General features: G+C 38.8%; 1 protein-coding gene across 6 annotated transcripts in view; it reads left to right on the top strand.

Moving 5' to 3' along the window:
- Window positions 1–23,021, top strand: part of MTMR2 (myotubularin related protein 2) — a 110,634-nt gene that overhangs the window by 29,682 nt on the left and 57,931 nt on the right. For all 6 annotated transcript variants that reach the window (XM_047751974.1, XM_047751976.1, XM_047751979.1 and 3 more), the window contains one exon: window positions 18,269–18,374. In XM_047751974.1, coding sequence (XP_047607930.1) covers window positions 18,269–18,374 — 106 coding nt within the window. The remainder of the gene's footprint in view (window positions 1–18,268; window positions 18,375–23,021) is intronic.

The raw sequence follows: 23,021 nt of genomic DNA, 5'->3' as shown, positions 1-23,021 counted from the left end.
CTGGCCTTGCTGTGGGTGTAGGCTGGCAGCTACAGCTCTGATTCCAGCCCTAATCTGGGCACTTCCATATGCCTCAGGTGTGGCCCCTAAGAAGCAGAAAAAAAAAAACTAATTGGTGTAATTCTGGTTACTTACTATGCAGCTTAATGTCATTGTTAAGGTGTGGGCAGTAGCCAGACAGGATCAGAGTGAGAAATAGGGCTGGAGAGAGAGAGAGGTTGGGGCCAGCTAGTGGTAGTAATATTTGTAAATGTGAGACTGAGAAGACTAAAGATGTTTGAAAGTGATTCTCATGGAGATTATAACTAAAGCTGTGGGAATCCATGATATTTCAGAGAGACATGGAGTACAGAGAACAGAGCCAAGGTCAGAACTTTAAAGAGTCTGTATTTAGAGGGCAACTGGAAGAAGAGAACCATAGAAAGCCAGTAAATTTTAATGAGGACGGAAGTTTAGAGAGAAAAGAATCCCAAGAGGGAGGCAGTGACAGCAATATCAAATATTGCAGGGAAGTTAAGGAGGGCAAGAACTAAGGAATGAGACTCCGGGATTTGTTCCTGAAGTCACTAATGGCATTCTAGAAAGAGTATCAATAGTGTAGTTAACCGTGGAGTTTAAAATGTGTTATTAATGATTCTGGCATATATTCAGCATATCACTGTTGAGTTTCTGCTGAATGTCCAGTGTTATGTAAAGTCTCTGCATGTTCTCTCTCTCTCTCTCTCTGACTCACTCACTCTTTCCCAAAGGAGACTGGATGGAACAGGCAGGATGAAAAACATGGGAGGCGGGAATTGTTTTGAACCTGAAAAAGAATGTGTCATCTTCTAAGATACGAGGAAAAAGTGAGTTTGGATACAGATAAGTTTACTGAGAGACAAGAAGTTGAGGCCGTCTATACTGTATCACCTCAGTTTTTCATTCATGTTAGATTATTTCTAAAATATTATGTAGATTGTGTTGACATAGTGATTGATTTCATGTCTTATTAATGAATCCATTGGATTTTTCTTGACTCTTCATAGTATTATTATGTAATATGAACTGCCAATTTGAAATACTCTTCTTGGCTTTCACTAAACTTTTTCTCTTGATTCTTCCGTCTCCCTGAACGTTTTTTTTTTTTTTTTTTTTTTTTTGCCTAGCTTTCCATCTACAATCTCTGTTCTATGAAAATGAAAGTAGTTTTGTTTACTAAATGTCAGCTCTCTTATTGCTTTATATGCTGTCCCTGGGCTGCATGATGAGTTTCATGGATTTAGCTATCACCTAACTGTAACTTTCCGAAGAACTTAAAAACTGGAAAAGTTTTGTATTTCCATTTGATGAACACATTCACTTGGATACTTTGCAAGAACCTCAGATTCAACAACATCTAAATCTACTGCATATTTCCACAGGTCCCACTCAGATTTACCCTCTGTATTTGTCATCTTTGCTGTTACGTGGTCTGATCCAATTGTCTGTTACTGATTTCATTCAATAGCCTATTCACTAATCTGATTTATTCTAGACATTTCCCCCTAGGTGGTGCTCCATCACGCCAGCACAGTCTCGTACTGAATGTCGAACTGATCATGTAACCCTTCTACTCAGAAATGTTTGATGGCTTCTCATTGCTTACAAAATAGAATCTGAACTCATGGCATCCTTCCTAGAACCATGGTTTCTGTGGTTTCTTCATAGAACGTAGAGTTGGGCCTTTCTTGCCTCCACCCTTGCCGTGGATCCACACAGCCCAGTCACATAGGTTTCCCCAGATGATCTGTTTACTTAACGCTCTTCTCTGTCTGGAATGTTTTTACTTTTCCACTCTACCATCAAATCCTATTAAGGGCCACTGGCCATAAAAAAATGACATATATTTCAGGTCTGCCTTTCCCAGTCTCAGTCAATCTTTTCCTCTTCTACTTTGTAGTGTTTTTAAAACTGCTCTTGTAGCATGTATCCCAGTCAATTTCATAGATAGTTTAGTAGGAGTCTGCCTCTCCCACAAGGATTTAATTGGGGTTGCACATCTAATATAATATAGCTGTATCACATCTGTCTTCAGAGTGCACTCATCCAACACAGTTAGCATTAAATAAAAATTGCCTGAATGAATGGATGAACGAAGACATGACCAGGGAAGATCTAAACTCCTTTGGCTTACTGGTGGGTGGGGCGCATATGTTTCCCTATGGATGCTTTCATGTCACCTTAATCTTAAACATCCCAAGATGAAACTTTTTAGCTCCCCAAATTGCCTCCTTTTTCTTTGCTGCCAGATTTGGCATACTGGTTTCTCAGTCAGCAGTCCTCAAGATCATATTTTGACCCTTTTCTCTCCTGTTCTCATCATGTCAGATCAGTTGCTAAGTTCTATTGATTCTGTCTCCACTGTCCCTTGCATCTACTATTTCATTTTTCTGCTAATTTAGGCCCTTAGTACCTGTGACTTGAGGTGGTCTCAATAGTTTCCTAACAGATTTTCCTTCTCTTATCATCCATTCTTTGATCTGTTGTTAAAAGAATCTTTCTAAAGTGCAAACATTTTCAGTGGCTTCTCCCTGTATTTAGAACTAAGTATCAACTTACTTTTTAGGACTTGTGTGGACTAATCAAAACCTGTCTTTTCAGGCATATCTCTGGTTGAGCCCTACAAGTATCTCACACTTCGACCAAAGTGTTCTGCCTCTTAAAATAGCTTGACTATGCCCTGGATTTCCCAATTCTTTTTTTTTTCCCCATATTGTTCTTTTGCTTAATGAAATTGTGAGAGAGTGATGAGCCTCTTATATTTTCTGGCTAACTTTAAATGTCACTTTTCTAAAAACCTTTTTAAAGCCCCTAGGTTAAAGCTGTATGTGACCATTCCAACTTCCAAACCCCCAGGTGCTTTATTTCTCTCTCATTTTCCAGATTCTGGAAAATGTACTTGTATTAAGTACATTGGAGTGAAAGCTCACTAGGGGAAGCAACTCTGTGTTATTTATTTCTGTATCTCTAGGAGTTTCTAGAACAGTAGTGTCTTGTTTATAGTAAGTATTCAAGAGTATTGATGAAATTAAACTGAGATAATGGGATAACTGAAAGAATATGCTAGTGAAGAGAGTTGAATTTATAGTAACAGAACTGAGAAAAGACCTTTTTTTAAATTAAAAAATAAAATTAGGTCATTAGTAATTATAGAAAGGAGCCATTTTATGGGTTTGATAGAGGCAGACGCCAGATTGAAACGATTAGGGAGTCAGTGGGTCCTGAGAAAATGGAACCATTGAGCATAGATAGTTTGCTGTAATGTGGAAGGTAGCTAAACTCTTAAGAAATGGAATATAGTCTGCAGATTTGGAAAGAGCCTTGTGAAGGAAAACCACATGTGGTCTTTGAAAGAAAAATCAGTGTGCTGTCACAAAGGCAAGTGCCAGGATTGCTCCAGGCCATGCGTTTTCATTTTTCACCTTGGCAGAGTAGAAGCACTCCAGTGAGTCAGGCCACTGAAGCTAATAACGAGTTCCACTGTGCTGAGGCCATGAGGTTAGATTAAGTGTGTGGATCACAGAATTAGAAGAAGCCTTGTAAACATAACCATGTCCGGCATTGCCAAGGGTGATGTTCCTAAGTCATCGAATTTATATTCTGTTGTTCTAGTTCAGTCTGATGAAATTATTTACTTAGAAGAGTTACAGAGCCAACCATATGTGTTTTTTAAAGGAGGTCTCTCCCCTTAATTATTATGGGTATAATAGTGTTGGGACATTTGAAAAAGAATCATTAAGCTCAGGAACCCTAATGGTGGAAACTGTTGATGATGTGTGGTAGGACCAGAGAGGCAGACAGCGAAGGTCTTTCTGTTATGCTTGAAATGACATTAGGGGGAAGACTTCTCTGGCGCATCTTAGTTAGTTTTAAAAAAAAAGAATCAGGGGTTCTTGTGGCTCAGTGGGTTAAGAACCTGACATAGTGTCTGTGAGGATATGGGTTTGATCCCTGGCCTTGCTCAGTGGGTTAAGAATCTGGTGTTGCTTCAAGGGATTTGGGCATTGCTGTGGCTGTGGCATAGGCCCGCAGCTGCAGCTCCGATTTGATCCCTAGCCTGGGAACTTCCATATCCGGCTGTGCGGCCTTAAAAAAATAGCAGGAGGGGAGTTCCCGTCGTGGCGCAGTGGTTAACGAATCCGACTAGGAACCATGAGGTTGCGAGTTTGGTCCCTGCCCTTGCTCAGTGGGTTAACGATCCGGCGTTGCCATGAGCTGTGGTGTAGGTCGCAGACGCGGCTCGGATTCCGCGTTGCTGTGGCTCTGGCGTAGGCCGGTGGCTACAGCTCCGATTCAACCCCTAGCCTGGGAACCTCCATATGCCGAGGGAGCAGCCCAAGAAATAGCAACAACAACAACAACAATAAAAAGACAAAAAAAAAATAGGAGGGAGAGGGAGAGGAAAGAACCATTATTTAGCTAAATAAGAATATTTTTCAAATGTATTTTAAAAGATAGGTACAGTTTCTGGTAAAATCACTTAATATGAAAAAAACAGTGAAAATATTTAAAGAAATTATGGTTTGTATTTCTTGATTGGATGTCATCTCTATTTATCTATAAGCAGGGGTGTTGAATTTACAGTGATAGCCCAGAGTTCCTGAAATAAGTATAGCTGTTGGATTTAGTTTCCTTTTGACTCTATTGTAAGAAATACCATATTCAAATATTTGTTTAGTCTTTGAGTCTTACTTCAAGATTAAGGCTATGGTTACCTAATTAGGAAATATATATTTGTCATTCACCGAAGATATAACCTCTTTAATGAAATGTTTGCTCCAGTGTTTTAAGGAATTTTTAATGGAAACAGGATATCATATATGGTATATAAAATCATATATGTACAGTAAGTCCAGAAGGAAAATGAAACTTTATGTTTATCTTCCCCCTACCCTTGTTCTGCCCCTCCCCATCTCCTTGTCAGGTTTCTTCTTCATCTTGTTTTGGATGTTCTAGTCATGGCCTCTGATGAATTTGATTAGAATAATCCAATCTTTTGATCATTCTCATTCATTTTTTCACTCATTCATTAGTTCAAGCAGTATTTCTGGGATGCTTGTTCTAATCCCAGGTACCATGTTAGGTCCTAGGAATAGAACGCCAAGCAAAATTGACAGTTCTTCCTTCTTAAAGTTTGTAGTCTTTGGGGAATGAGTGAAGGAGTTTTGCAGAACCAAGCTCTCTGCTGAGGTGCCACTTATTCAAGGATCTCAAAGAAGGCCAGTGTGGTTGGACCGAGAATAGCAAGGAGAGAGGGAGATGCAGAAGAGGAAACTAGAGAAGGAGACTGGGCAGATCAAGTACAGATCAGGTGCTTGAGGCTGTGGTAAGGTAGGAACGGTGGGGAGCCTTGAAAGATTTCAAGCAAGGAAATGGCATGGTGCATTTTGACTTTTGGGCTATTATGTATCATGCTGCTGTGAAGTACATTTGTGTAGTTTTTTGAGTGGACTTGTTTTCACTTGTCCTGGGTGTATGTTTAGGAGTGGAATTGCTGTGTCATTTGGTAACTCCATTTCACCTTTTAAGGTGAAGTTACCAGATTGTTTTCCAAAGTGGCTATACTGCCTTCCATTCCCATCAGCAGGTATGAGGATTCCAATTTCTCCACAATCTTGCTCACACGTACCGTTGTCTGTCTTTTTGATTGTAGCTACCCTAGAGGGTATAGAGTGCTGTCTTACTGTGAAACGTTGACTTTTCCTAGCAAGACTTTTAGGCTTGGCATTTAGGATTCTGGTACCAGGCTATCCTTTTAGCACTTTATCTATTTTATTATTCACAAAATATGCCCTATACTTTCCCAGGCTCTTTTAAAGTTGTGTGTATGTGTGTTTGTGTATGTGCTCTCGTGATTTGCACAACTTTGATCTGTGCTTTAAAGTCCTTATTTAAAGGTCCAGCTGAATTTCTTTCACCTTTATTTGAGCATGTTGAGCCATGTGGAATAGTTGATATTTGACTATTTTATTTACTAGATAGCAATTTCAAATGGTTCAACTTTTTCTTGAAATAGAACTATTTCTTTAATACTCAAATTACTACCATTTCCTGGGAGCTCCCTTCATGGCTCAGCAGTTAACGAACCTGACTAGTATCCATGAGGATGCAGGTTCGATCCCTGGCTTCGCTCAGTGGGTTAAAGATCCGGTGTGACCATGAGCTGTGGCGTAGGTTGCAGACATGGCTCGGATCCCGTGTTGCTATGGCTGTGGCATAGGCCAGCAACTGTAGCTCCGATTCATCCCTAGCCTTCCATACACTGCAGATGCGACCTCAAAGAGAAAAAAAAAAAAAAATTACTACCATTTCCTTTGAGTTTCTTCTCTCTCTCGTCCCTTGTTTGTATCTCTCATGGTATTATCGATGTACATATCTGATATAATGTCTTTTTTAGGGCTGAAATCTCAAGGGCAGAGGCTGTTCTATGATCTTACATACATGAGATTTCATACATAGTAAGAGTTTGGTAATTGGTAAATGTTTTTTTAAAGGAATAAGTGCACTGTATAATGAATTAGTATAAACAGAAATGAATCAGTAAACATAACTATAACTGAATATAAATGCAAAGGTGTTGGGATGACTAGAATTACTGTAAGCAATCAGTAAAAATAACTTTGGACTGGTTTCTTGTAGGAAATGAACGTTTAAGATAAGTTTGGGGTAATTAAAAACTATAGTTGGTCAGAAGAGAAGGCAGTTTGGAGGCTGTTATGAGATTTCATTTAATTTGGAGGCAGTTGGGTGGCAGTGTTTTCACTTTCATCATAACGAATATAGATGCAAAAAATCCAGTTGTGAGCTGATTCTGCCTTTTTTCAGCCAAAGCATATTGAGTTAGAGTGAGACATGAAAATGGGAAATAAAAATGATATGCAGTGTGAAATAAAAGAACGTATGAACTGTTTCCTCATGGAACTTACTTCATGCAATTGGAGTGTCTGTCAGGTTGGGGTAAACAGTTTTGGAAAATGAAGTTCTGTGGAAAACATAAAAGGCAAAATGAACATCTAATTTTTACTCAGATTTTTCTCAGAGAAAGGTTGTTTCTGATAACATAATTAGGACTCTTCTGGCAGGACTGCCATGTCCCTTTTAGTACTTTTAGAACTTTTGAGTGTTTATGTGTAGAAAAAAGAATTTAAGTGATCAGTTTCAAGTTAGCTTTTACTTCTAAATGCACAAGAAACTCCTTTGATGACTTTCAATCTCTCTGACTGCATTTGTCAGCTTAGGCTTGCTTACAAAGCAATACTATAGACTTGTGGCTTCTTCAAAAACAAAATTTATATCTCACAGTATTAGAGGCTGGGAAGTGTGAGATCAAGCTGGTGACTAATTCAGTTTCTGGTGAGGACTCTCTTTGACTGGCTTGCGGGTGTCTTGCTATTTTCTGACAGGGCCTTTCCTGCTGTGTGCCTGGGGAGTCAGGTTGGGGAACAACAGGCTTTCTCTCTTCGTCCTCTTGTAAGGTCACTAACCCTATGGAGCTTAACTTATACCACACCCTTATGACTTCATTTAACTTGGATTACCAGTCCATAGCAACGACAGACTTCATTTTTAAAGTGCATTCACAGTACCAATACACACACCTTATAGTGGGGAAAATACTAATTTTTCTATTACTTCTAACATCATATTTTCCAAAAGACATAATTTCTTTTTTTTTTTAATTTAATTTAATTTAATTTTTTTGCTATTTCTTGGGCTGCTCCCGTGGCATATGGAGGTTCCCAGGCTAGGGGTCGAATCGGAGCTGGAGCCACCGGCCTACGCCAGAACCACAGCAACGCGGGATCCGAGCCGCGTCTGCGACCTACACCACAGCTCATGGCAACGCCGGATCGTTAACCCACTGAGCGAGGGCAGGGACCGAACCCACAACCTCATGGTTCCTAGTCGGATTCGTTAACCACTGCGCCACGACGGGAACTCCCCAAAAGACATAATTTCTTATTTTGTAAATACTAGGTCTTTAATTGTAGTTTGTGCCTCCCCCCGCCCCCCAGTAAATCTATGGGTATAGTCACTGGGGAACATTTATTTCCTGACTTGTAATATGTCACAACTGAAAGTAATATTAATGAGAAGTGAAACAGCAGCTTTACCATTATAATTTTTAAATTTATACAACTACTCTGAACTTGGGGGTGGGTAATTTGGGTGTAATAACACTCATTTGTCATAAATAGTAACAGCTAATACATGCAGTGCTACATTTTTTAAAAAAATGCTTCACATCGTGAGCAGGATGTGGAAACAATCTGTGGTAAAGGATCTTGGAATAGTGAACAGTAACAAAAATGTCTTGAGAAGAGAAGCTTGTAGGTGAGGAAATAGAATAAAGTGTTATGAGCCATTCCTGCTGTGGCATAGTGGGTTAAGGATCTGACTGCAGTGGCTTGGGTCTCTTCTGTGGCACAGGTTTGATCCCCAGTGCAGTGGGTTAAAGATCTGGTGTTGCCATAGCTGTGGCATAGGTTACATACAGCTGCAGCTCAGATCCCTGGCCTCGGAACTTCCATATGACACAGGTATGGCAAAAAAAAAAAAGTCTTACAGGTATTATGATAGAAATGTGTACAGTAAAGGAGGAAGTAGTCATGCCTACAGGATGGATTGGGGCAAGGAGGGCATGGAAGTGTATGAAGAACATTACAAGCAAAGACAGCAGGGTTAGCAAAGATGCAGATGCGTGAATGGCTAAAGAACTTAGAGAATCTGCAAACCATTCCCAGTGGATTCAGATAAGTAAGAGCTACAGCTAGATATGCAGAACACAGGCCAGATCATGGAAAACTTCAAGTGTTGTGCTGAGGAGTTGGGGCTCAATTCTTTAGGTATCAGGAATCAGTGAAGATTTAAGCTAGGGATGCAAATCAAAACCACAATGAGGGAGTTCCTGTCGTGGCACAGTGGTTAACGAATCAGACTAGGAACCATGAGGTTGTGGGTTCGATCCCTGGTCTCGCTCAGTGGGTTAAGGATCCGGCATTGCTGTGAACTGTGGTGTAGGTCGCAGACGTGGCTTGGATCCCGCGTTGCTGTGGCTGTGGCGTAGGCCGGCAGCTACAGCTCCAATTAGACCCCTAGCCTGGGAATCTCCATATGCTGTGGGTGCAGTGGTAGAAAAGACAAAAAAAAAAACCCAAAAAAACCCACAACGAGGAGTTCCCTGTTGGCTTAATGGGTTAAGGACCTGGTATTGTCACTGCTCTGGCTCAGGTTTGATTACCTGGCCCTAGAACATGGTGTGGGTGTGACCAAAAAAAAAACCCACCAAAACAAAAAAACCCCAAAAAAGTAAAAAAAACAAATCCACCACAAGGCGAGCTCTCACATCATAGCTGTTAGAATGGCTATTATCAAGAAGACAAAATCACAGATTTTGGTGAGGATGTGGAGAAAAGGGAACCCTGATGCACTGTTGGTGGGAATGTAAATTGTTAAGCCATTATGGAAAACAGGATGGAGGTTATTCAGAAAATTAAAACAGCAACCATATAATCCAGCAGTTCAACCTCTGAGCACTTATTTAAGAAAAACAAAGGCACTAACTCAAAAAGTTATAGGCACCCCATGTTTGTTGCAGCATTATTTATAATAGACCAGACATGGAAGCAACCTTAGGATCCATCAGTGGATGAATAGATAAAGAAAATGTGCACACACACATGCACATACACAGTGGGATATTATTTAGCCATAAAAAGAAGGAAATCTTGCCATTTACAGCATGGGTGAATCTTGAGGGCATTATGCTAAGTGAAATAAGTCAGAGAAAGACAAATACTGTATGATCTCACTTATATGTGGAATCTAAAAAACAGAAACTGAACTCATAGGTACAGAGAATAGATTGGTGGTTGCCAGAGGCAGGGGGTTGGGAGGGAATGGGTGAAATGAGTAAAGGTGATTAAAGTACATGCGTGGTTGTGAAATAAATAAGGCATGGGGATGTGATGTACAGCATGGTGACCGTAGTTAATAATACCGTATTGCATATTTGGAAGTTGCTAGGGAGTACATCTTAAGAGTGCTCATTAGAAGAAAAAAAAATGTAACTGTGTTAACGAGACTTGTGATTATTTTGCAATGTATACACATATTGAATCATGCTGTATATCTGAAACTAATATCATGTTATATGTCTATTTTATCTCAATTTTAAGTTTTAAGGAATGATATCAGATTTGTTTTTGAAAGATCATTTTGGTATTAGTTTGGGATGATATGTTGGATGAGTAGTTGAGGGAAGAGGTGTTAAGCTTAGACAGTTAAGAATTAGGATAGAGGGAGTTCCCATCATGGCTCAGTGGTTAACGAACCTGTCTAGGATCCATGAAGGTGCGAGTTCGATCCCTGGCCTTGCTCAGTGGGTTAAGAATCCAGTGTTGCCGTGGGCTGTTGTGTAGGCTGCAGACGTGGCTTCGAATCCTGTGTTGCTGTGGCTGTGGTGTAGGCCAGTAGCTACAGCTCCAATTGGACCCCTAGCCTGGGAACTGCCATATGCCACAGGTGCAGCCCTAAAAAAAAGAATTAGGATAGAAAAAAGGATGCATTCAAGAGATGATAAGGAAGTAGACTTGGAGTTTCTATCGTGGCTCAGTGGTTAACGAATCTGACTAGGAACCATGAGGTTGAGGGTTCGATCCCTGGCCTTGCTCAGTGGGTTAACGATCCAACATTGCCGTGAGCTATTGTGTAGGCCGCAGACACGGCTTGGATCCCATGTTGCTGTGGCTCTGGAGTAGGCCGGCAGCTACAGCTCCGATTAGACTCCTAGCCTGGGAATCTGCATATGCTGCAGGAGCGGCCCCAGAAAAGGCAAAAATAAATAAATAAATAAATAAAAGGAAGTAGACTCTACAGGACTTTGGATTGACTGTGTGTGATTGGTTTGGGGAAAAGATGGTGATGTTTCCAACCATGAGTTTTAAAAGGCTCCAGTGTGAAGATTTATTCCATTAGCACAGGGGAAGGCAGATAATTTTATTGATCTGAGCTTGGGGATTAGCAGGGCAGTAGTGGCCTTCGGATAAGGATATAAGGACACTGAGAGGGTTTGCTGAGAGAGAGTATGTAAAATGTTACACTGTGTGTTCCAGGTTGGATAGGGAAGGGAGGGGAGGGGGAAGGGGAGAGCAGTAAAGCACGAAGGATATCGACAGATGGAGGGGTTGAGGGATGAATTATCACCACTAGGTTGAAGATTAGATGAAAGGAAAGTTAAGAAAGTGAGATATTTGAAAGAATAGCATCTATGGTCAGATATTGGTTTCCTTGAGTTTGAGATCACAAAGGTTGAGTAGTTCACAGAAATGATAACATAACAGTGTGTGATTGCTAAAGTGGGGTTGTGAGGGATGTAGGAAGTGAATTTTGAGCTAGGTCATTGCTAGTTTATCCTTATGAACGTTAGAATTCCCATGATGAAGGCAAGAGTAGAAAGAAGCTTAAAAAGTGAGCCAGATTAGAAAGTCCTTACTGAGTAAGGAGGAGTAATTAAAAGGTGAGTGATAGAAACAGAGGGGTTGTATACCGAAATACCATGAGCCTCAGAAGAAGAAGGCTTTTATATCTGAAGCTGGAAAAGTAATGCTAGTATAGAAGCGTGAAAGAGGAGCTGTGGAAATGCTGGCTTCACCTTTGGGTTCTGTTAGATAATGGAGGTGGGAGAAGAAAGTTGTCTTCAGATAAGGCTGCAGGGGAGCGGACTTCTGGAAGGAAATCTCAGTTGCGGCAGAGGTGGAGGGGAGAATATGGTTGAAGATGGATAAGAATTTAGTCACCATGGACTAAAAAGCCAGTATAAAGATGAAGAGGAGTTATTAGCTAAACGATGACTTGGACAGGGAAAGTGGATGGAAGGAACACATAGTCAGACTAGAAAATGTGGCATTTTGGAAGAGGTTCAGGATGACAAGGATAGCAGGAATGTTTGGATTGAAGTTTATGAGACTTATGTGCCTAGGAAAACTGAGGAACCAAAGTGGCGTTGATTACTTAATGAAGTTAGCAGACTGCAGTCTTTGCTCAGTTCAGCTGCCTTGCCAATTATAAGATTCTAATTCTCTAGCAGTTTATAATTTTTAAAAAAGGCTGTGTAACCAAAGAGCTCTAGTCTAATGTGGAAAGTGTTAAGTGCCATTGTGGAATATAGACAGAAGTGTAGACAACTGGGACTTTTTTCCAGCTGCATCTGGGGAAGACTTCTTGGAAAAGCTGGCTTTTTAAGTGGGTCTGAAAGGGTAAGGGGAATGTTAATAAATAGGTTGAGATAAATGGCCATTCTGTTCTGGAATGTCATGAGCAGAGGTATGAATCTTGGGAAATACAAAACGGTTCATAAAAGGTAAACATAGAAAGCTTGACTTCCAGGTGAGTAGGGGAGAAATGGAGAAGAGGAGCAGAAATTAGAGTGTATTATTGCAGTAGCCATGATGATCAGAGGCAAGCATAGCCCCCATATGACAGGAGAAAAATAACCTCCGAAAATGGAGCTCTGCATTCTGTGGCCACCTTTAGTGTGAGTAGCCACTTCAGGTCAGAACTTTCAGTAGCTCTGCAGGTGTTGGTGTTGGTGTGGTGTGTATGTATATTTGTGTTCGCCACAGTCACAAGAACAGCACTATGATAACTTGTCCCCTCCAGCCCCTCGTTGCTTACCTGTAGTTTAAAACTTTTTAATTCTTACTCAAAAGCAACACTGTAGATCATAATATCTACCCATGTTTATGTGTATCTGAAAAGAGAAGAATTAAAAGTTGTTTGCCATGCTTTTGTCTGAAAGACTGATTCTTTTGAGACTGCAAAGTATTTGTTGCAAGATCTGGTTTTGTTGTTATTTGATCTCTCTCAGATTTTTTTATTTCATATTTTGGCTCTGAACAATGTTTGTTGTCTTAGTGGTACATGCTGTAATATCCTATTGATATTATTTTTAGGACTATACTACCCATTATTCCAAATTGTGTTTTACTGCCTTTATGTATTTTTTTCTGTTTTCCCAATAGGTCATATACATAACAAGTAGTGGTATACATGTCAACTTATTCAAAATAGATGTTGTGAGGTATTGATTGCTGTATATACACTTAGAGTTGTGTTTGGCCATACAAAAAAGAAAACTCTGTTACAGTGATTTGAAAAATTGAACTTCATTTATTTTATATAACAAACATTCCCAAAGTAGGGAGTTGGTGTGGATTCAGCTGCTCACCAGGAAAGGACTTATGTTCTTCTGTGTCCTTCACAGGCCAGCATGTTGCTCATGTTTACAGGATGGCCACACTGTTTCTAAGCTTTATGTTCTCGGTCCAGGCAAGAGAAATTGGGAAAGGTTAAGGAGTACCTTGCTATTTGCACACCCCTTAATTGAGAAAATAAAAGGCTTCCATAGCAGTTAACAGTCCTTCCCTTAAATGTCATTGACAAAATTGTGTCGCTTTGCTTTCCTAGATACAAAGAAGCCCATAGGAAGCATGTCATCTTGGGCTGGGCACTTGCTGCCCTCCTCAAAGTCAGAAAAGAAAGGGGTATGGACATATATGGAGAAAGAGCAAATAGTATCTGTCAAAGTATTATACCTAATGTTTGATTGTTTTACTTGTTATTTTTATTTATTTATTTATTTTTGGCCATTTCTTGGGCCGTTCCAGCGGCATATGGAGATTCCCAGGCTAGGGGTTGAATCGGAGCTGCAGCCACTGGCCTACGCCAGAGCCACAGCAACGCGGGATCCGAGCCGCTTCTGCAACCTACACCACAGCTCATGGCAACGCCGGATCGTTAACCCACTGAGCAAGGGCTGGAATCGAACCTGCAACCGCATGGTTCTTAGTCGGATTCGTTAACCACTGCGCCACGACGGGAACTCCTGATTGTTTTACTTGTTATTTTAATGCAAGTGGCAATTAATTAATCAGAAATTGGCTATAGGAAAAAAAAGGAAGAAATCATTCTTGGTCAATCAGTTTCTCTTTCCTTACATTATAAAACTAGATAATAAAATTCCTATAACTGTTCCTTTATATAATATTATAGGTCTTGGATATAAAAAAATTAACCACAATTATAGTTTAAAGTAGAAAAATAAAGAGATGTTTGTATTTGAAAAAATTTTTTTGGAAATGTTCCCACTACAGTGCTGTTTTCATCCATTTAAATGAAGTGGCTGTTTTGGGGGAGGTGATTATCACATCGTATAAATATATAAAATATATTTAGATAGCATAATCTTATATATGGAAACCTGTAAAAACTGTACAAAAAAACTTAAAACTACTACATTCAGGAAAGCTGCAGAATATAAAAACAACATATAGGAATCAGCTATTTCTATATGCTAACAATGAACTTGCTGAAAAAGACATTAGGAAAACAAATTCATTGCAGTAGCATCAAAAAGAGTAAAATTCTAAGGAATAACTTTAACCAAGGAGATTAAAGACTTGTACTGAGAAAACTATAAAATAGCAATGGAAGAAATTGAAGTAAACTCAAATCAGTAGAAAGTTATCCTGTGTTGTATTCCCCTGGTGGTCTAGTGGGTTAATTTGGCATTGTCACTGCTGTGGTGGAGATTTGATCTCAATAGGCCTGGTGATCTCATGCCACTGGTGTGGTCAAGGAAAAAAAAAGTTATCCTGTGTTAATGGATTGGAAGAATTAATCTTGTTAAAATGTCATTGCTGCTTAAAGTGATCTACAGATTCAGTGCATTCTCCATAAAAATCTAATGGCATTTTTAGCAGGTAGAAAAAACAATCCTAAAATCAGTGTGAAACCATGAAAAACCTGAACTAACTAAAGCAATCTTGAGCACAAAGAACAGAGTTGGAGGAATCATACTTCCTAACTTCAAACTGTGTTATCAAGCTATAGTTATCAAAACAGTATAGTACTGGCATAAAAAATAGACACATAGACAGTAGAACAGAATAGAGAGCCCAGAAGTAAAAACAGACATTTGTACAGTCAACTTATCTTTGAAAAGGACATCAAGAACGCACAAGGGGGAAATGATAGACTCGTCAATGAATGGTGTTGGGAAAAATGGATATCCACATGCAAAAGGATGAAATTGGACTGTTATATTACATCACACACAGAAATCAAGATGAAATGGATTAAGTGTTTAAAAGTAAGACCTGAATCTGTGAAACTCCTTGAGGAATACAGGGGAAAAGCTCCTGGGTATTGGTCTTGAGAATGGTTTCTTGGATTTGATACCGATAGCACAGGTGACAAAAACAAAAATAAACTTGTAGAACTTTTCTACTAGTAGGACTACATTAAAAATGAAGTTCCTACTAGTAGGACTGCATTAAAAATAAAAATAAAAAGGGGGAAGGAGTGGGATGGACTGGGAGTTCAGGGTTAATAGATGCACACTGTTAGGTTTAGAATAGGTAGGCGATGAGGTCCTGCTGTATAAATAGCACAGGGAACTGTGTCCACTTGTGATAGAACATGATGGAGGATAATATGAGAAAGAGAGTGCGTATAGATGTATGGCTGGATCCCTTTGCCAAACAGCAGAAATTTGCAGAACAATGTAAATCAACTATACTAAAAAATTAAAAAAAATAATTATGAGGAATGGACTGACGGTTTGGGATTGGCATATGCACACTGAGGTATATGGAGTAATTGGCCAATGGGGGCCTGCTCTATAGCACAGAAAACTCTCTCCATTATTCTGTGATAATCTATGTGGATAAAGATTCTGAAAGAGAATGGATATGTGTGTATGTATGACTGGGTCACTTTGTTGTACAGCAGAAATGATCACAACCTTCTAAATTAACTACAGTAAAACTTAAAAAGGAGGAAAAATAAGAGGTTTCCCTATAACAAAAGAAACAATCAACAAAATGAAAAAGTAACCTACAGAATAAGAAGTGTTTTTAAATCCTATTTGATAGGGTGGGAAAGTGGAGATGATCCAAAGGGCAACTTTGAAGATATGTAGGTAAGTTCTGGGTACCTAATGCTAGCACAGTGACTAGTTACTAATTCTGTATTGTATACTTGAAACTGCCAAGAGAGTAGATTGCAAATTCTCTCACCACAAAAAGAAAGGTAACTGTGAGATGATAGATTTTTAATTAGCTTAATTGTGATCATGAAAACATGATATATAAACATCATGTTTTACACCTAAAATATATACAATTTTTACTAATCAAACCTCAATAAAGCTGAAAAATAATAAAAATAAATTTTCATTTTTTTGAGAGGAGATGCCTCTCACATTGTAAAAATAATTTAGTTATTATAGGCAGGTTTATGATGGACAATTTTTTTTTTGTCTTTTGTCTTTTTTGTTGTTGTTGTTGTTGTTGCTATTTCTTGGGCCACACCCGAGGCATATGGAGGTTCCCAGGCTAGGGGTCGAATCGGAGCCGTAGCCACCGGCCTACGCCAGAGCCACAGCAACTCGGGATCTGAGCCGCGTCTGCGACCTACACCACAGCTCATGGCAACGCCGGATCGTTAACCCACTGAGCAAGGGCAGGGACCGAACCCGCAACCTCATGGTTCCTAGTCGGATTCGTTAACCACTGCGCCACGACGGGAACTCCCATATGATGGACAAATTTTATTTTTTTTTGTCTTTTTGCCTTTTCTAGGGCTGCTCCCTCGGCATATGGAGGTTCCCAGGCTAGGGGTCCAATGGGAGCTGTAGCTGCTGGCCTACACCACAGCCACAGCAACGCAGGATCCAAGCCGCGTCTGCGACCTACACCACAGCTAACGGCAACACCAGATCCTTAACCCACTGAGCGAGGCCAGGGATCAAACCCGCAACCTAATGGTTCCTAGTCTTTGTTAACCACTGAGCCACAATGGGAACTCTGGTGGACAGTTTTAAACAAAAATATTTTTCTTCAATATCAACCTCAATATGGATTACTGTATCAAAATCTAATGAAAAGTTTTGACTTTTGAAGGAGAATTTTAATATGTTGAGAATGAAGCTTTAGGAAATATAGTTTTTAGTCAGCACTTTTAAGTTTCAGTTTAAAGTGTCAGATTTTTCTACCACTATTTTCATACCTTAAATAATTTTAAATTTCTTTTACTGCTGAAAGGAAAAGATGTAAATCATTCAGTTTGTAGCGTAAGTATATTGTCACTGTGTTTTTTATTTTAACAAACATGATACATGTTAGCTGTATACACAGACACTGAAGTCTGTTTTATGGAAAATAGGGACACAGTCTTTCTTCTTGGGGTACTTAAATTTTAGTTGATGAGACCAACTTTACATACCTGAGATCAATAAACAGTAAAAGGCAGGTATCAAAAGCTGTGTAGGTATTTAAGAGAGTAGATGTAACTGTGGAATGTGATTATTTAGTGTAACGGAAGAAGCAGGTATTTCAGACAGGCTTGTGAAAAGTGTAAAGTATAGAATTTGGTTTCCTGCAAAGGTACAAGGTACAAAGGCAGGCTTGGCTTGTTTTTCCATCTTTATCTTCTGCTCATCCAGCCCTGTCAGACTATTTGTAGTTTTTCAAATGTTCAGTGCTCTTTGATAATTCTATACTTTTGCAGTGGTTTTTTTTTTTTTTTTTTTTTTGGAATTCCCTTGTTTGTCCACCTGGCTGTTTCCTATCTTTCAAGACTCAGTTCAAATATCACTTCCTCTGTGAAGTCTTCCCTGAACTTTTCTGGGTAGAGTTAGGTGCTTTCTTTTTTCTTGGGAGAAAAATTGGCCCTCTAATTAGCTGTTAGTTCATAGCCCTCTCTCTCTTTTTCTCTGCCTCCCCACCCCCACCACTGTGTGTGTGTGTGTGTGTGTGTGTGTGTGTGTGTGTAGTTAAAGTTCTTATCACATTGTACCATTTATTTGTCTGTCTCTTCTACAGGCTTCTAAGATTTATGAACATGAGGATTATGTCATATTTATCTCCAGATCATGGTCCCTGGTGTAATGATTTTGCTTGGTCATTGGATGAATGAATAGATGTCAGATAAAAAGAAAGAATTAGCCTGGAGTGTATTCAGGAGCACTGGGGAAGCCTGTCCAGAGGGAATGTGGATGATAAGAATACTCAGCCCAGCAGGAATAGAACTTGCAGTTTATCAGTATTTGGAGATAAGATTGAATAGGCAAAGTAGGACTAGTTGGCAGTAGAAGTTTTAATAAATCATGGAGTTATAATTAATAAAGTTGCTGAAATTGGGTTTAACACCCCCATTTTTCAAACATACTTGTTTTTGTATCTTGTAGTGCTTCCACTTCTCATTCAGAGAATTCAGTGCATACAAAATCAGCTTCTGTTGTATCATCGGATTCCATTTCAACTTCTGCAGAGAACTTTTCTCCTGATTTGAGGGTATGTATACTATTTCTAAGTTCTAGTGAAGTATTTTCTATTGGCTCTTTGTGGCTTTAATATCTCAGAACTGGCCATTCTTATTTATTTGTAAAAGAAAAGTGTGTAATTCATCTCTGAGTTTGTTATCTTTTAAGTTCTTTGCCAAAAGATAATAAATGAATTTAGTTGTGATATAAAAGATTTTCATGATTACGCCTATAATGCTTTATTTCCAATAATAGCTAATATTTATTGAGTACTTACCATGTGCCAAGTATTGTTCTAAGTGCTTTAACGAAATATCTCTTGTAATACTTTTACCAGTTCTGTGAGGTAGAAATTATTATTATCACCATTCTACAGATGGCAGTAACTCATAGATTAAATAACATGTCCAAAGTCTCATAGCTCATAAATTTAATTGTCAGTATTCCAGCTCATGTAGTCCAATTCTGGAGCTAAGTCACTTCAGTACTGTGCATAGTTGCTATATATCTCATCATATTTTTAAGTATTCCTGTCTTTATTAAAGGTCTTGTTGCTATGAAATTAACCACACCAATGATATCCTGTAGCACTTTGTATTTTTTTAGATTCATCTGTTTTTCTACTACTGCTTCTCTGTGAATGGTGGGGAAAATAAATTTCATGTGTGGTAAAAACCTTTAAAACTTAATTCAGACTCTTTTTTTTTTTTTTTTGTCTTTTGTCTTTTTAGGGCCTCACCCGCGGCATGGGCATGTGGAGGTTCCCAGGCTAGGGGTCTAATCAGAGCTACAGCTGCTGGCCTACGCCAGAGCCACAGCAATGTCAGATCTGAGCCGCATCTGTGACCTCCTTAACCCACTCAGCGAGGCTGGGATTGAACCCGCAACCTCGTGGTTCCTAGTTGGACTCGTTTCTGCTGCGCCACAACGGGAACTCCAATTCAGACTCTTTTTATTTTGACCATGACCGCCTTCTCAGTGCTTACATTTTCATACTGTTTTTCATTCATGAAGTCATTTGCTATTGAGCATATATTGAGAATGTCTTTTTCATGCAGTTTATTTTCAAAACCAGAATCCATCAAATGTAATACAACAGGTTAGAAACATCTGTAAAGGCTTTTGCATATTTGCCATTAACTTTTGTGAAATGCCATAAAATACTAAATTGGCATTTAACATCACTTTGTGACTAACATCACTACAAAAATGATAAAGATTTACCTTTATAATCTGAATAAGTGTTGGCTGATTAAAAAGACTTTGTAATATCATTGGCTGTTACCTCGAAGCATAATATTCATTTAGGGCAGGGTTCATCATTAATAAAGAGTTAGTGGACATAAATATTGTTGCCTTTCATCAATTTATTGCTATTTAAAAAATGTATTTTATATATTTAATATTTGTATGTCAGCTTCTCTGTATACAGATCCCCTTTATTGCCTCAGGATGTCATATGTACCATAATAGCAACAAAATAATAAGTATTATTATAAGTATTATTAGTACTTATTATTACTGCAGAAAAATTGCAAAAATAGTAAAGTTCCCATATACTTGACATCCTGCTTTCCCTATTATAATCTCGCATTTGTGTGGTACATTTGTCAAAATTAATGAACCCGTGTTGATACATTATTATTATTGGTATATTATTATTAATGAACATCAGTGCTTTATTCAGTTATCCTTAGTTTTTACTTAAAAGTCCTCTTTGTTCCATGGTCCATCCAGGACACCACATCGCATTTACTAGTCATGTCTCCTGAGGCACCTCTTGACTGTGATATAGGTTTTCAGAGTTTCTTTGTTATTGATGACCCTGATAGGTTTTTTAAGTCATATCTTTTATTTATTTATTAAAAGCATATTTTTTATTAAAGTATAATTGATTTGCAATGTGCCAGTTTCTGCTATACATTAGCAAAGTGACCCAGTCACTTTGTATACATTCATTTTTTTCCTCATATTGTCTCCCATCATGTTCTATCCCAAGAGATTGGATATAGTTCCCTGTTCTATGCAGTAGGACCTCATTGCTTATCTGCTCTAAATGTAATAGTTTGCATCTACCATCCTCAAACTCCCAGTCCATCCCACTCCCTCTCCCTTGGCAACCACAGGTCTGTGAATCTGTTTTTGTTCTGTAGATAGGTTCATTTGCGCCACATTTTAGATTCCACATATAAGTGATATCATATGGTATTTGTCTTTCTTTTTCTGACTTACATCACTTAGTATGAGAATATCTTCTTGCATCCATGTTGCTGCAAATGGCATTATTTCACTCTTTATGGCTGAGTAGTATTCTATTGTGTATATGTACCACATCTTTTTAATCTATTCATCTGTTGATGGACATTTAGGTTGTTTCCATGTCTTGGCTGTTGTGAATAGTGATCCTGTGAACATACAGGTGCATGTATCTTTTTGAATTGTAGTTTTGTCCAGATATATGCCTAGGAGTGGGATTGCTGGATCATATGGTTGTTCTATATCCAGTTTTCTGAGGAACCTCCATACTGTTCTCCATAGTGGTTGTACAAATTTACATTCCCACCATTGTGTAGGAGGGTTCCTTTTTTGCCACAACCTTTCCAGCATTTGTTATTTGTAGTCTTATTAATGATGGCCATTCTGACCAGTATGAGATGGTGTTACATTGTAGTTTCGATTTGCATTTCTCTAATAATTAGTGATGTTGAGCATTTTTTTTTTTCATGTTCCTGTTGGCCATCTGTTTGTCTTCTTTGGAGAAATGTCTCTTTAGGTCTTCTACCCAGTTTTTTTGATTGGGTTGTTTATTTTTTTGTTGTTGAGTTGTATGAGTTGCTTGTATGTTTTGGGATTAAGCCCCTGTAAGTTGCATCATTTACAACTGTTTTCTCCCATTCTGTAGGTTGTCTTTGTGTGTGTGTGTGTGTGTGTGTGTGTGTGCATGTGCGTTTTGTGGTTTCCTTTGCTGTGCAAAAGCTTGTCAGTTTGATTAGGTTCCATTTGTTTATTTTTATTTTTATTTGTTACCTTGGGGGGCTAACCTAGGGAAACAGACCCTGATAATTTTGAAGAGTACTGCTCAGTTACTTTGTAGAATGTCTGATATTTTAGCCATTATTAGTCTGTAGATGTGTTTTGAGGAAGAAGGCCACAGAGGTAAAGAGCCATTTTCATCACATACCGAGGTACATACTATCAACATGATTGATTTATCACAGTTGATGTTAATAACCTTAATCATTAGGTTGAGAGAATGTTAACTTCTTTTCACTCCCCCCCTCACATCCTTATAATGTACTCTTTGAAAGAGGTAACTTATACAGTCCATGCTTAAGGAGCCTGTGCTTAATAAGCTCTACCTTCTTAGAGTGGAACATCTGCATGCATACACATTTTATTCTTCATGAGAGATTTGTCTCTTCTCCCTCATTTATTGATTTTTGCAATCATTAATTTATATCAGTATGGACTCAGGGATATTTTATATATTACAGTTGGGTACTACTTTGTTGCTCAAACTGTTTCAACTCCAAACTGGGAGTTCTTACAGTCAGATCTTGTGGCACACTCCCATCCTGGTGGTGTTTTTTGTTTGTTTTTTTCAGCTGTTTCTTAGTTTCCATCACAACAAGGTGCTCCCGGCTTATCTAGATATTTCCTGCCCTAGTCCTAGAATTGTCATCCATTTTTCAGGGAGCCAGGTTTCTTTTATTGGAGAGTGGTATTAGAGAGCCAGATCTGAGCATTAGGTGTGCTTCCTCCCTGCCTCCTTCCCTTTCTCTTTCCCTCTTTCTCTTCTTTCTCCTTCTATCTCTCTTTGCTTCCTTCCTTCCTCTCTTTCCCTCCTTCTTCCCTTCTTTGCTTCCTTCTTTATTCCCTCTATCCCTCCCTCCTTTCAGAATCATCAGTTCGAGGTCTGAATTATTGACTCTTTTGGCACTAGTCTACCAAGGGAATCTGTTAAATTTGTACATCAGCTCCATGACTTCAGAAATTGTCCCCACTGCCGCCGTATTAATTCAGCATCTTTCACAACTTAGCGGAGCCCTTAGAGAATTTTTATTAGCTGACAAAAGAGACAGTTGTTAATGTTAAATTAAGGAGAGATGGTTTGGGACAACTCAAGGTTAACTGTACTTTCCATAGCAGAATGCCTGAAACGACAGAGAAAAAAAAGAAAACTAATAGGTCTAGGATGCCTGTTGTCCTATTTACTCATTTTAAAAGTTATCTTTGATTATTAAGTATATATTTATTTGAATTACAGTCTTTTTCACTTATGGGAGGGAAGTGAATGCATAACATTTAATATCACTTAAAAGTGAAGCGTGATTTCAAGTGTGTGTGTAGAGTGGGAGGAAGAATTTCCTTCTAATATTGAAAAAATCTAGCATGCTACCTGGATAAATATTTATATGTGCCTCATCTCATTTAACTTGCACTACATTCCTTTAAGATAGATATCATTACCCCATTTGATTCAGATGAGCAGCCTGATATTCAGAAGAGCTGAATTAAATCATGTGCTTAAAGGCACACCTCTAGGTGTTACCTGTTTATTGCCTCTCTGGTTCAAGTCATATTCCTGTACAGCACATAAACCCAGAGAGACTGTGCTTCCATGATTTTGCTGTTGAGTTTCTTCAATTGCAAAGTGAGATTTTCTTCTCCCCTTCTC

This window comes from Phacochoerus africanus, chromosome 11, assembly GCF_016906955.1.
Source record: "Phacochoerus africanus isolate WHEZ1 chromosome 11, ROS_Pafr_v1, whole genome shotgun sequence".
Classification (NCBI taxonomy): domain Eukaryota; kingdom Metazoa; phylum Chordata; class Mammalia; order Artiodactyla; family Suidae; genus Phacochoerus; species Phacochoerus africanus.
Note: the sequence above shows the minus strand (reverse complement) of the source record. Positions and strands in the feature narration are given on the sequence as shown.